At 37.0% G+C, this 15,301-nt stretch overlaps 2 protein-coding genes and 1 long non-coding RNA gene across 5 annotated transcripts; 2 read left to right on the top strand and 1 right to left on the bottom strand.

The window, feature by feature from the left end:
* Positions 1-292: 292 nt before the first annotated feature.
* Girdin (protein girdin) lies at positions 293-8,170 on the top strand. Of its 3 annotated transcripts, none has more exons than XM_046628304.2 (23): positions 293-959; positions 1,086-1,174; positions 1,278-1,587; positions 1,808-1,921; positions 1,995-2,182; positions 2,268-2,349; positions 2,599-2,777; positions 2,884-3,010; positions 3,093-3,219; positions 3,324-3,658; positions 3,734-4,015; positions 4,094-4,200; positions 4,289-4,480; positions 4,598-4,760; positions 4,968-5,150; positions 5,259-5,546; positions 5,634-5,834; positions 5,915-6,060; positions 6,219-6,311; positions 6,399-6,462; positions 6,562-6,682; positions 6,818-6,930; positions 7,006-7,147. In XM_046628304.2, the coding sequence occupies exons 1-23, from the start codon at positions 909-911 to the stop codon at positions 7,006-7,008; spliced, it is 3,558 nt and encodes a 1,185-aa protein (XP_046484260.1). In that variant the 5' UTR covers positions 293-908; the 3' UTR covers positions 7,009-7,147. The 3 variants fall into 3 exon arrangements, with proteins under 3 accessions (XP_046484260.1, XP_046484259.1, XP_046484258.1); XM_046628303.2 differs by having other exon boundaries at positions 365-959; positions 6,562-6,673; positions 7,024-8,170; XM_046628302.2 differs by having other exon boundaries at positions 367-959; positions 7,024-8,170.
* LOC124219997 (uncharacterized) lies at positions 6,676-15,289 on the bottom strand. Its single transcript, XR_006883501.2, has 3 exons — positions 14,853-15,289; positions 14,558-14,711; positions 6,676-6,949 (listed from the first exon to the last, which is right to left on the bottom strand). It is a non-coding gene; the product is annotated as an uncharacterized lncRNA (long non-coding RNA).
* Positions 8,362-12,137, top strand: alpha-PheRS (phenylalanine--tRNA ligase alpha subunit). The gene is made up of 8 exons (XM_046628306.2): positions 8,362-8,662; positions 8,898-9,238; positions 9,314-9,535; positions 9,652-9,767; positions 9,881-10,065; positions 10,250-10,611; positions 10,897-10,998; positions 11,334-12,137. Exons 1-8 carry the CDS (start codon positions 8,519-8,521, stop codon positions 11,992-11,994), a joined length of 2,133 nt encoding a protein of 710 aa, XP_046484262.1. The 5' UTR covers positions 8,362-8,518; the 3' UTR covers positions 11,995-12,137.
* Positions 15,290-15,301: the final 12 nt, after the last annotated feature.

The raw sequence follows: 15,301 nt of genomic DNA, 5'->3' as shown, positions 1-15,301 counted from the left end.
GCGGTGAAAATATGCACTAGTTTGAGTAAGTCACGTTGTGCATAAACAAATGTAGATAAGGGTAATTTTATAAGAATACATTTTGTTTTTGTAATTTCAAAATATAATATAAAACTTTCATTGCAAGAAATTTTTTAAATTTGCACATAAATCAATAGTCAGCTGTGCGATTCGACCTACTCGCTCAGATGTTAAATATCGCCACCAGATGGCGTATCCGAGTGCTTTCCATCCACTCCACACGGGAAAAAAATTATTCAAAAGTGATAAAATTTCGCTACATTTTCAGGCAAAAATACCACATTTCTTGAGAAAAAAATTTCCTCTTGTTTCATCGGCGGACATCAAAATTCTTGAACCGAAAGAAATTTTTTTACGGTTGGCAACGCCGGACAGATCATACCCCATACTCGTGTCTCTACTCCATACCACTGATATCTGACAAATCCGTGAAGCGAAAAAAAAGAAAACCGAGTGAGTCATGATGATCTCACGGAGTTACACACATACAAAACTGCTCCCCTAGCGAAACTATCGCGAAACTATCGGCTCTCTTTCTCTCTCAGGGACCTAGCACAACAAAATAACTTCCGTCGATTGTATTCGGCGACGCAGCGAACTGTCAGTGCCGTCGGGAGGCATTTCTCCGTTCTGATAACGGCATCTTCTACCCCATTCACGATTAATATATTTAGAATATGTGTGTATTCATTATGATAGACCGACACTATTTTTTTTACACATACCTCGAGCTATTTTAAGGCTATCGGAGCCGATCAAGGGTCTTCCGAACTTTTTTACAAGAGTACCCTTTACTCGTTTACCATTCGCCAAAAAATCCGACGACTTGTTGAATAGACGTCCAAGATCGTTCACTATCTGGTTGATCAAGAAAACAAACAACGATTATGGCAACATCAAGTGTTGAAGACTTTTTATCCGGCCCTCTCGTCACTTGGGTAATTATTGTTTTTCTAACTTCAACACAAAGTATGGCTTCAGCCTCAGATTAGATAAACTCTATTACAATAGTCTCATTCCAAATATTTGGTAAGTTTTTCTTCACATGTTATTACTCATTATAGTTCACAAGCTGCCTTAAGGAACCTGACGCCCTTGTCAACTATGAAGATTTGGTTGACGGAGTTGCACTGCACGATGTCTTCCTACAAATGTAAACACAAACATAGAATTTCTTCTATTTTGTTTTGTCATGTGTTAGATTCTCGACTTTTAAAAATGATTTTCATCGAATGTTCTCTTTCAATCCTTTATAGAAACCCAGAGCCTATGCATGACGGGGTCGTACCGAGTGTTAGAAATCCAGCGATGAGAACAAAGAATTTAAACGCTATCATTGGAAACATTAAGCAATTTTACGAAGAGGAATTGGGTCACCTTGTTTTAGTGTTACCTGACACTGTCAAGTTGGGAAAAGAGCCCGAAACTGCTATTGGAGAAATCAAGTTACTTCTGTTACTTCTACTGGGATGCGCAGTTCAATGCCCCAACAAAGAAAAATTCATCACTAAAATCAAAGACATGGCTGTAGACGTTCAACTCGCCATTGTCGACTGCATAAAACAGGTTCACCACTAACTTTTTTCTGAAAACCAAACAATCCTACAAATGACATAAATCTATGAATTACTAAATAATTTACCATATGAATAATGGTTTTTCATTTAATTTGTAAACCCAAAACCTGATACTCACGTTACGTCCTAGTTTCGTAATGCATTTACAGTGGAAATATTATTTTCCCTGGTACTTACGAATGACTTCACTGATTGTTATACTTTCACAGGTCACAGATGATCAGAATATCGTGATCACTCAAGAGTCGATGGAGAATGTTAACATGGGTGTTTTGTTTAATCAAATTAAGAGGTTGGTTCACGATCGAGATCTATATTACGAGGTGAGTTATTTATTTATAACTCTGCCGATCATGATTGTACTGATTTACTTATGCTTTTTCGGATGTTTCATAGAAATGGAAAACCTCAACAACAACTGAAAGTGCAGACAACAGTGAATCAGCCATAAGCATTGAAATTGAAGAAATGAACAAACTGCATCAAGTAAACAGTATCGTAAAATCTGAGAGAAGCAACAACCATCATCACGCTGTTGAATTGGCCGATTGGAAATCAAAAGTTAGAAAGCAGCGACAAGAATTGTGAGCAAACACGAATTAAAGTACCCAAACATTTACCTTTTCAGGAAAGATAAATAAATATATGATTTATCTTCTTTATTTACAGGGAAGAAAAGACAGAGGGCTTGCTTGAGTGTAGAGAAGAATTAGAACACACAAAAGCTGCACTAGCAAAACTCAGGCAAGAGGTAAACTACATATTTATTTATCCATCCTAATGTATTTGAAACAATATATGATTTACATAAGCTTTTTATCTTACCAATACAGATAAAGAATCTCGTGGTGAACTGCTATAAAGAATTTTCTGTCGCTACCAGATAATAATCGAAACAAAAAACCAGTTTGCAATACAACTAGAACAGAGCTTTATTTGCAGAATTTTTACAATATCCCAATAAAGAAAGTTAGATTGATACATTAACATTTTCTACCAGAATCAAGAACTCATGCATGAGGCACGAACTGCAAAATCATACAGAGACGAGTTAGATGCAGTTATCGAACGGGCTGAGCGAGCTGATCGGCTTGAAATTGAGGTAGCCAGATACAAGGAGAAATTAGCAGACATTGAATTTTACAAAACTAGAATCGAAGAGATACGTGAAGATAATAGGTAATAAACGTGTCTAATTCTGTTGTAATATTACAATATTGATTAAAAGTTCAATATTTACGTTCTTCTTCTACTTTACATGTCGAAAAAATTTTTTATTCTTCAGGGTATTAATGGAGACCAGAGAAATGCTGGAGGAGCAGTTGATGACGACACGAAGGCGTTCAGACAAAGTCCCGGAGTTAGAATCAGAAATAATAAAGTACAAGCAGCTTCTCAATGATGCTTCTTTGGTAAATACTCATTTCTCATCTCTCTAAGAAATTTCCGTTACAATTTGCCTCCTTATCATATGCTAAAGAATGGATATTGCAGGAACGAGAGGCCGACAAGGAGAGGTACCTAGAAATTTGCGATGAAAATGCGCAGCTACGCTGTATAACAAAAGGAAATCTGGCGGAAACTTCACTATCACCATCTATGAGTGACTCGGAGGAGCCAGGTAAGATTGTTCAAGTATCAAATTGTATTTGAGTCACATACATAACTATATGCCACGGAAATTTTTACAATCGGATAACTAATTCTTGTACCTTGTTTTTTCAGCAACAGCAGACAACAGCCTCTCTGAGCAACTAACAAACAATGCCCAAACTCGAGCCTTGAAATTAGAGTTGGAAAATCGGCGTTTGGTAACACTGATTGACTCGCTTCAAGAGAATTCATTCCACGAGAGTTCTACGAGGGTTTTAGAGTTGGAAAAAGACAAGAAAAAATTGACTCTGAAAATAAATTCGTTAAACGATAACTGCGAACGACTAACCCAACAGAATGCGGACCTTGAAAGAATATGCAGAGATGCTCTGGAGGAGAATAAAAAACTCCAAGACTCTTTAAATAACAAACGTGCGCTGTTCGACAAACAGCAACTTGAAAATCAGGTACCTTATTCCCGTTTCATCCATTTTACTTGTAAAGCCTTTAAACGGTGTTAAAAAAAGGATCCTTCTCAACAGTCCCTGTCTACGAAAATCTCGGATTTAGAAAGGAATTATGAGTCGGTGGTGAAAGAAAAACAGCGTATTCAATCACTCCAAGAAAGCGCACAAAGGCGAGCTGAAGACTTAGAGCGATCTCTGGATTTAGTAAATCAAAAATTGGAGGAGCTGAAGAAAACTGAGAGCAAATTATCAGATATGGTGCTAAGATGTACCGAACTTGAAACTAAGCTTCTAAACTTGGAAAGAGAAAAAGAAAATGCTCAGCGTGACGTCAACAAGTTCCGCCTAACCATAGAAGTAAGCAACTGATAGAGAAAACAGTTATTGTTTGAAACAATTTCAGAGAAATTGTATAATCGTGCTCATTTCTTGCAGGACAAAGACATCGCACTCGACAAAGCTGCGAATGAGATTGAAATTGCGAACAAAACAATCGACGAATTAAAGCAAGAAGTTGACGATTATAATTCTCAAATTTCCAGGTATGATGATATACATTCATTTTTTAATTTTTCATATTGCACATGAAAATTTGTCATTTAATTTTCACACTTGTGTTATTCGACACAGGCTACGGGATATCGAAAGATCCAGCAAAGAATTGGATTCCAGAGCTGCAATTGATAGGGAAACTCTGGAAGCATTGCAATCTGACTTGGTTGCAGAAAAATTAAACACCCAGCATCTATCAACTGTCTTAGAAAAGTTCGGAGTTAGCATCAACATGCTATTATCTCTGCCTACAGACACTATAATAGAAACGTATGTATACAGTGTTGCAAAAACTTGCCTTGAAGTGAGCTAATGCCGTCGCTTTAAAAATAAGTAATAGGCAAACGAGAACGAGTCCTGAAATTATTATCACCACATTCATTCCAGAATCGCACAAGTTCCAGAAGTTATAAACAGTATTAAAAAATTCGTCACTATCGAAATTCCACCGCTTGATAATAACTCAGTCAGTAATAAGTCTTCCAATTCAACTGATATCAACACAATCACCGAACAAAATCGGTTGCAAAATACAGTGGAGACATTAAAGGTATTAATATATTCTTTTTTCATTTAATTCTCTAAAAGCCCCACAATAATTTTTTTCATATTAAAGAGAGCGATTGAAGAACAAGGGGAAAACCGGACAGTACTAAAATAATCCATATTATAATTGTTTAACACCATTTGTTGAGAAACTTGCGTAGTCAGGTTGTTTTCATTTTTCAACACCATAAATTCACCTTAATTACTTTAGATCGAGAGTAAAAAACTACGTGCTGAGTTGACAGCCTCGCACGCAATGTCGGATAATCTTTTAGCAGAGAAGGCTAAGCTTCAAGTAAATATAACGACACTACAGTCTCAGAACACTTCACTGACGACTCAGCATACGGCGTTGCAATTAGCTAACTCACAACTTGTCGCTGAGAAAGAAGAGGTTTGTTTATTTGATCGATTTTTTTTTTTTGCTGTGAAATATTGAGTAACTGAAAATAACTAACATTCACATATTTACGAGTCTATTGATTGAATGGTTACTTGACAGCTATTGAAAGAACGTGCATCCCAGGAGAGCATTCACTCTCAATTGGTCAATGATCAAATAGCTCTGCAGATCCTCCACGAAGGGCTCAACAATGAGTATGAGAAGCTGCTAGTTGAGCGTGAAGTGGTGAAGTCAACTCTTCGGGATGTTAAAAATGAGGCCAGGGCATTAAGAGAGACCTGCCAAAGTCTTGAAGCGAAGAATAAAGCCTTGCAAGCAGAAAGGGAAACGCTTATTGGTAATACTAAGAGCTTAAGCAATCTTCGAGGAGAACATTCGAAACTTAAGGTAAATGACAACCTCGATCAAATCTTAGCCTCCCACCGTTTTTAATCTAGAAACTATCTATACGAAATAAATTCCTTTTGTCCACAGGATGACTTCAGAAATCTTTTCACCGCTACGGAAAAGCTTAAATCCGAGTACAGGAATTTGCAGGAGGATTACAAGAATAACAAGATGGAAACTAATCGGCTGAGTCTTAAGCAAACGGAAACCAATGGAGAGTTAGTCCTTAAAGACGAGAGGTGTGCTTATCTAGAGTTTGAACTGAGCAAGTTGAACCAGCGCTGCGAAGTGTGTATTAATGATTATTATGAGCTAGTGGTTCGTTTTTAAAACAAATTTGACCACTGTTTCTTCTATCCATTCTTTAGATGCTGTTGCAAATGAATTCAGGATTAGATAATGACAGGCGTTCACTCATGGATCATGTCAGTTTGCTTCTGAGCCAATATCACGAGCTGCTGACCCATTCTTTGGATGATAAGGAACATTATCATATGGAAGAAAAATTGTTCACGTTAGTATATACCCATGATCACTCTTACTCACAATCAATCAAAATTGTCTTGATTTAATTATTTGATCTCTACAATTAAGGTTTTAACCGTGTTATATCTGTTGTTGTTGCTGTAGTTATTTGATTTAATTGAAAAAGTACAATTTTGTTATTCACAGGGACAAAGTAAACAATCTTTGCCGACAGAAAGAGAAACTGGAAGAAAAAATAATGGAGCATTACCGCAAACTTGAAAGTTGTTCGATGAAAAAGTATGAACAGACTGTGATTCCCAAAATTGATATTGTACCCTATTCTGCTTATGCATGTATTCATTTATTCATTCATTTCTGCTTTAGAAAAGGATTCGGTGCTAGTTTTGTCAGGAGAGTGAGAAAGGCCGGCTCTGAGCTCTTGAACAAGGTAAGAAAAATCGAAATATGCAAATGTAAGATGCCGAAGTTACTACCCCCAGTGAATCCTACAATTCAGGTTTCTAAAACTTTAATTTCCGATTAACAGAATCGTAGATCCTGGGCCGAGGACACCAAACAGTTGGATGGCAAAACATACGAGTCCGAATCTGGTGGAAACGATTCCGACGCCAGTGCAGAAGATATTAGACAGATAAGAGGTAAAAAAGGTACATAGCTTTAGTTACTGTTTGGATCCTTAGTAAAGAGCTGAAGAAATGAGTGAACGAGTGGTGCAAGTTTGGTGCGAAACTGTTCCATATATTAACATTTAGTGTTTTTTCTCTTTTTTCTCATCAATTCAGAACAGCCAGATTCCACGGAGCTGAGAAGCGATCCCTTATCGCTAGGCTACCCAGGCACTCGGAGAACAGTTTACTATACAGACGAAATTCCATCGAGCAAAACGACTCTGGATGTAAGTCTGTGTCATGAATCTGAAATAGGAAACTTCTTTTACTCCAATGAAAAATTACATTATTCTTAAGGATAGTGATTTTCCATTAAACAGGATCAACGAGTAGCTGATTCAGCGAAGATGCTAGAAGGAGATGAGAGAAACAGAAACGGCCAAATCGATTCGAACACAAATCCAGATTTAGACGCGCAGAACAGTAAACATCCAGTATTGATTTACAACAAAGTATCAGCGGTGATAAACGAATCGAAAAATATCTCTACAACGGAGAAAGATATTCCAGCCAATATTCCTGAAACCGTCGGTGAAAGATCATCCGAAAAAGATGCCAAAGCGGCTTCCGTTTGGTACGAATACGGATGTGTATAATTTAATCAACGAATAGTTACTAATTAATCAAGTTATACCGATCGCGTTACAAGTACAAATTGTAAATATTAGCGCTTACCTAATTTTGTTCTCTTTACAAGATATTTGTAATTTAGACTTGGTCAAGATTAGAGGTAACCGTTCTGGTTGTTTGTTTTTCTTTCAGTTGAGAAAAAAAAATAGAGGATTCCTACCTTATTGATTTTAGTTACCGAATATAGAATTAACTGAAATACTATTGATATGTGGATAGTTGGTAAACAGGGGTAAAAGGTATGCGGTTTTTACATAATGCGACAAAATGACTGTTTAATGAATGAGTGTAGAAATTATTATTTATTTCTATTGCTGCTTTTTAAAAAATTCTCTTCCATGCGTAGTTTTACCAATGTAGTATTTTCCAAAAGACTGGTGTTTTAACGAATTTACTTGCCTCGCAAATAATTGGGGCAATAATAACAGTGCACCTTTCATAGTATTACTCAGCTTATTTTTGATGAATGTTCTTTTTTTTTTAAGTGTGAGAGTCAAAGACTTGATCAGCTGTACAGCTGTATCAATTGAATGCTGTTTTATGCAACTAGGATAAGGCTAAAAAACACCAATTATGTTATCATTAGAGCCTAAGACCGATTTATCGAGATCGTAACAGAATCTATTCCATCAATCTTCTCACCTTGAAGTCATCAGACACTCTCAAGAGGTCACACATTGTTAAATTCCATCGGCAGCTTTGGTAGAAATAGAATTTGTTACGTTCTAGAATTCGGGCATAGTCGCAATATGAATGGTGTAATTAAAACTTTCCTACACAATATTGTTATTTAACAATAAAAATCGGCGAAATTTTTATTTAAACAACTGCCACCAATTTTTTATGTTTTCCATTGTTCCTTATATTTAACAAACAAAAAACTATGAGAAGAATTGAGGAATGTGATCCCATTTTTCTGTTTGATGAGTTTGGTTTGAATCACTGGCATTCGATAAACAAAAGCCAATCAGCAGCTATCCTTTGAATGTAAATTTCGACATTGATTGTCGATAATGAAGGGATCGATTCAGCGTAATTTTCTAAAATTCTAGGTTAGGTTTGAGCCGTGGCATGACACGCAGTGCGGTTCATCACAATTAACGGCGGTTAGCAAAGGTTGAAAAGAATTACTATTGAAAAAAGATTTATCATCGGATGTGAGACAGTTAATAAAATCTTGTCAACATGGCTAGCGAGTTAGCGGAGAAAATACTTGAACATTTATCAAAGCGTGGCGATGGAGTGAGCACTCTGGATCTGGCTGAGCTATTCGTTGAAGATCATCAGAAAGTGATCGGCGCTGTCAAAAGTCTTCAAACCCTCGAAAATGTAACTTTTGCACTCTATCGTTTCCTTCCAATAATACTCAGAGCCGTATTCAATTGTTCATCACTTTTTTGCATGTAAACTTGACATAAACAAAGTAAGAATGACGCAACAGCTGTAACTATTTTCGAATATTATTCAATGTTCTACACTGTCAGATCGTGATCGAATTATTATGAATGTACTGCTACGATTAAAATTGATTGTTTACTCTAAATCAGAGTCTGATTCACCACAGGTTATTTCAGTTGAACAATTGAATAAGAAGAGTTGGGCACTGACGCAAGAGGGTCAGCAAGTCGCTGAAAATGGGAGCCACGAGGCTGCGGTCTTTAAAGCTGTGCCAGACGGTGGTGTTGCGCAAACAGAGATTATGAAGACTGTACCAAACGCTAAGGTGGGATTTTCCAAGGCATTGGTAGCCGGCTGGATCGAGCTGGACAAGAGCAGCGGGACTCCGATCGTTAGGAGAAAAGTACCCTCTATAACGGACACAATTCAGTTACATTTGAAAAATGTTGCCAACATCCCGGACAATGTTAAAAATGATTACAAGAAGAGAAAACTCCTGCAGGAAGTGTAAGCTGCAATGATAGAATTTTCGGTACTTGTTATTTTGATAGTTTTTCATTAGTTAATTACTTGTCTTCGCAGGGTAACAAAGATAATGGTGTTGTCAAAAGGACTACAATTTGTGACTAAAATTGAGAAACTAGAAACAGATCTTACGGCAGATTTATTGACAAACGACTCTTGGAAGCAAAAGAAGTTCAAGCCTTATAATTTCGATGCTCTCGGTGTGGCGCTTGACATCGGCCATCTGCACCCTCTTCTTAAAGTCAGAGCTGAATTCAGAAAGATTTTCCTTGAAATGGGGTAAGATACATTTTTTGAGCATATGCCAATTTTTAATCATTGACAACAGGCGATGCAATTCTTTGACTTTGAAAAGAAACTCATCTTTCTTTTGTCCTCTTCACTCATTCTTATAGATTCTCCGAAATGCCTACAAACAATTTTGTTGAGAGTTCATTCTGGAATTTCGATGCGTTGTTTCAGCCACAACAACACCCTGCGCGAGATGCGCATGATACTTTTTTCATATCTGGTAAGGAATTATTACTATTTTCAAATCATCGGATCCCCTTTTGTATGCTTTTCACATTCGACATTAATCGTCCAAACTCAGCGATCCTCACTTAATTTTTGTAAATTCTTCAGAACCAAGAACTAGCTCAAATTTTCCTAAGGATTACCTGGAGAAGGTAAAGAAAGTGCACAGCGAAGGCGGCTATGGATCGCAAGGATATCGTTACGAGTGGAAAATTGAGGAAGCTCAGAAAAATTTACTCAGGACTCACACAACAGCTGTTAGCGCCAGAATGCTCTACAATCTTATGCAGCAGGTAAGCTGCATGTGTTCAGTATTGACTACAAAGAAAATAAATGGTTCATGAGCTGCCACGCTATATGCATTTAACAAATTTTGCATTGATCTTGTGATAAAATACGAAACCAAGGATTTTTTCTAGTAAATCCTGTTGAAATCTAGCTGAGAAGCATCTTAATCTGCAGCTTTGTGAATTTTAGGGTGAATTTAAGCCTGTGCGATACTTTAGTATCGACAGAGTATTCAGGAACGAGACACTCGATGCCACACACTTGGCTGAGTTTCATCAGGTCGAAGGCGTAGTTGCAGACTACAATCTCACACTGGGCGATCTGATAGGAACACTCTATGAATTCTTCAAAAAACTCGGCATCATTCAGCTGGAATTCAAGCCAGCATACAATCCATACACCGAACCGAGCATGGAGATATTTTGCTTCCATAATGGCTTGGGAAAGTGGATAGAGATCGGAAACAGTGGAATTTTCAGACCTGAGATGCTGCTGCCGATGGGGTTGCCCGAAAATGTTAATGTTATTGCATGGGGTCTGTCTTTGGAAAGGTAAAACCATTTTTCAAGTGTTGGAGCAATTTTCTCGCGACTAAGGCAAGGGAAGAAGGAAGTTGCGCCATCAGAACTACTGGTTTCCTAGTAATGTCAGTCATTAGTCATATTGATCAGAATTCAGATTGGTTCAGACTCAGGATTTCAATTAACTTATTAAGCAATTCTTACGCATCATTCACATCAAATATTACAATTATTTAATCCAGTAGTTGGTAGATCATCCATAAAAGAGGATAGAAAGTAGGTATTGATCTGTATGATATTTTGTTTTCCCTACAGGCCTACGATGATCAAGTATGGATTGAATAATATCCGTGATCTAGTTGGACCAAAAGTGGACCTGCAAATGGTACATAACAATCCCATATGTCGTCTTGAGAAGTAATTATCAATTTCATTTATTCATTCTACATTATTTAATGCATGTTTAAAATAAATCGTCTATTGAGCGTAGATTGTTTCATTTATTATCCTGTCCATTTTATAATATCCGTTGTGTTTTTTCAGTCCCGCAAATAACGTATATCTCCTACAACGTGTTTCCTCGCCTTTGTAGTTTTTGTATTACAGGAATTATGTTCAGAGAAAAGTGTCTATCCTTAGCTTCATTCAGAATCATTTGTGCATCACATGGATGTTTCTACATGCATAAGTTATAAGCTTGATAAGAAATGGTCACAAATGCAGATAAAATAGGGTGTGGCTTGTTTTCCTAGGAATGGACCGCGGATATTGAAGTCAAAATATACGGCAGAACAGTTGGAGGAACGTTTGGATAAAATTCTCTTGGAACTAGAACAGTTACAGAAGGAATTGCCAAGAGTTGGGCGCTCAACAACAACGTTTGAAAAAAAAAATTTAGTCATATTCTGTGATCCTAGTCGACCAATGTATTCTTTAGAAACTCTACTGAGTTTGATCAATGAATTTCATAGCGTATTCGTTTCTACGTATACCCATTCTAACGTTGCGGTATTTCCTCAAGAGTTGAGAGATTTCTGTTCAAAGTTTAAGAAATCTACAAATGCTGATACCGCTGACATCACTGTAACGATCGTTTGGAAGATCGTTGGTGTCGACCCAATTTTAAAACTTAGTCAGAATCATGAAATTGTTGGCGAAGTCAACATAGCTCGGTATTTAAATCGGTCCATTGAAGCTGAATGCAGAAACATCTTGGAATACGAAAGTACCTCGGCTGCTTACGCTGATAAAATAGACTCGGCATTAGACAAAATACATGGCATCATACACGGTGCTACAAGGTACAAACTAGACACTATGCAAATTAAATCAAAAACCGGATATATAATTGGTAGCAAACTTTCAATTGTTGACATCGTTTGGAACTCTGTAAAAAAACATCACACTAAATAGTTTTATATGTAAATATTTCTGGATTCTATAAAACGAAACAAAAAAATATTTTATTACTATTGATAATTATAAACGATTATTTCTTTTCTACAGCATTTTATTGTGATTTATCAAATTGAACATATAAATTATTTCACCATTTTGATATTCCTATTTTTTCTTTTCCCTTCTAAACAAACCCTAACTGATACTCCACGTTCGAATTTCGAATATAAGAAGCCTGGAGCAAAGACCGCAACTCGTGCGAGTATTAAGGTGGTAGTGTATGTACAATTTCTACTAAGCCCGTACTTTCAATGAATCACATTGCTAGATCATCAATTAGTCAGTCGATCTTGTGCATCCCTGCAACCGTTGACCGAAGACTTATAAAGATAGTTACCCGTGGGTAAATTTTTGTGTACTTGTATTTTCTAATTTAATTCAAAACTCCTATTAATTTACAGAATTCCATTTTCTAATTTAATTCAAAACTCCTATGAATTTACTGAATTCCGATTTAAAATCGCGAATATCTCGGTTTCCTAAAGGGGAAATAGAATCGGGCAGGTAATTAGCCCATCGTAAGAACTCCCCTGGATCCCTCAATTTTATTTCGATTTTAATTTTAATTTTCAAACCTTAAATCGCGAATATCTCGAGAACGGTGATAGATAGCGCAAAAATAGCAATAATTCGGGATCTGCGGGTCTGATATAATCTAATTTTATCAACAACTCTGATTAATTCACAGAATTTCGATGACAGAAATCTAAAATCGCGAATATCTCGAGAACGGTGATAGATACGGCAAAACTAACGAAATTTTGGAGGTATCCTAAAGGGGAAATAGAATCGGGCAGGTAATTAGCCCATCGTAAGAACTTCCCTGGATCCCTCAATTTTATTTCGATTTTAATTTTAATTTTCAAACCTTAAATCGCGAATATCTCGAGAACGGTGATAGATACGGCAAGACTAACGAAATTTTGTAGGTATCCTAAAGGGGAAATAGAATCGGGCAGGTAATTAGCCCATCGTAAGAACTTCCCTGGATCCCTCAATTTTATTTCGATTTTAATTTTAATTTTCAAACCTTAAATCGCGAATATCTCGAGAACGGTGATAGATAGCGCAAAAATAGCAATAATTCGGGATCTGCGGGTCTGATATAATCTAATTTTATCAACGACTCTGATTAATTCACAGAATTTCGATGACAGAAATCTGAAATCGCGAATATCTCGAGAACGGTGATAGATACGGCAAAACTAACGAAATTTTGTAGGTATCCTAAAGGGGAAATAGAATCGGGCAGGTAATTAGCCCATCGTAAGAACTCCCCTGGATCCCTCAATTTTATTTCGATTTTAATTTTAATTTTCAAACCTTAAATCGCGAATATCTCGAGAACGGTGATAGATAGCGCAAAAATAGCAATAATTCGGGATCTGCTGGTCTGATAGCATCTAATTTTATCAACAACTCTGATTAATTCACAGAATTTCGATGACAGAAATCTGAAATCGCGAATATCTCGAGAACGGTGATAGATACGGCAAAACTAACGAAATTTCGTAGGTATCCTAAAGGGGAAATAGAATCGGGCAGGTAATTAGCCCATCGTAAGAACTCCCCTGGATCCCTCAATTTTATTTCGATTTTAATTTCAATTTTCAAACCTTAAATCGTGAATATCTCGAGAACGGTGATAGATAGCGCAAAAATAGCAATAATTCGGGATCTGCGGGTCTGATATAATCTAATTTTATCAACAACTCTGATTAATTCACAGAATTTCGATGACAGAAATCTAAAATCGCGAATATCTCGAGAACGGTGATAGATACGGCAAAACTAACGAAATTTTGGAGGTGTCCTAAAGGGGAAATAGAATCGGGCAGGTAATTAGCCCATCGTAAGAACTCCCCTGGATCCCTCAATTTTATTTCGATTTTAATTTTAATTTTCAAACCTTAAATCGCGAATATCTCGAGAACGGTGATAGATAGCGCAAAAATAGCAATAATTCGGGATCTGCTGGTCTGATAGCATCTAATTTTATCAACAACTCTGATTAATTCACAGAATTTCGATGACAGAAATCTAAAATCGCGAATATCTCGAGAACGGTGATAGATACGCCAAAACTAACGAAGTTAGACAATTACGAATATTAATGTCATGGAATAGATCGAGCGTGTGTCGAAAAGAATCCCATTTCGAAATGAAAAATTGTTCTAATTTCTTATTATAAACGTATTATTGTAGATAATCTAGTTTGTCTCCTGGAAAATTATAAACTTTGTAGTATGCATCACGTATGGACCACATATATCAATATCGTACATGGACATATTCATATATACTTTTTGATCTCTGCATCATTATGACATCTGATCTATCATTATTTATCATCCATGTATACACACTTTTTCCGGGTACCTATACATTAATTGAATCACGTTTTTGCTACGAATTTTGGAACAAATTGATTCTCATTATTAATCTCTTGAATCGCTGACGATTCGGTAACGTTATAACTTGGTAAGTACGCACAAGCTAAATATTGACTTGAGCTTACCGTTACGACGACTGTGTTACTCGGAAGGTTAGTGCAACCGACATCTTGTCGTGACCGGTAACCCTCTGATGCTCCGCAATAAGTTCCCAACTCTGCCGCTGAAACACCGCAGAGGGTACAGGCGCGCGACGAATTTCGGTTGTCACACGAAAGCCTGTAAAGGTAACTGTCTTTATAGTCTTCAGTCAACGCTGCAACCAATGACACTTCGGTGCGCAAGGAACACTAATGACGTTAATGGTACAAAAAATAAACCTAATTTTCACGATTACTGTGGAAAGTTATGTTAATTCACCCATTTGAGTTCGTGCTCCTCGTATAGTCTCCATGAAAAGAAGTTGCCCTGATTTTTTAGCGCCTAGTTGCGCCTCCGAAGCCACTACCGCCGTTAAACACACCGGTTAAATGAGTCGGTACTGTGGGAAGCTGCAGCAATACCCAGAGAATCGTAAATTTGGTACCAATGTTGGCAGTCTTTATATTTTTCAGCTCAATGTCGTGGTGGGTGTAAAAAAATTAGGAACAAAGATTTGAATCACGAAGTAATTTGAATCATCATTCTATCGTCATGCAATCGATGAAAAAATATACGTAAATACACAAGGAGCATCAAGCAACTACCAGCAACGATTGTCCTATTTTTGTTGGCCCAATATTTATTATTATCATGTACAGTTCAGTTTGTTATCCGTTGTTTGATTGGCCGCCGCCGCGAGAGCAAGCAGTGACTCATTCGCCAGTACC

Source organism: Neodiprion pinetum, chromosome 5 (assembly GCF_021155775.2).
Source record: "Neodiprion pinetum isolate iyNeoPine1 chromosome 5, iyNeoPine1.2, whole genome shotgun sequence".
In the NCBI taxonomy this organism is placed as follows: Eukaryota; Metazoa; Arthropoda; class Insecta; order Hymenoptera; family Diprionidae; genus Neodiprion; species Neodiprion pinetum.
Note: the sequence above shows the minus strand (reverse complement) of the source record. Positions and strands in the feature narration are given on the sequence as shown.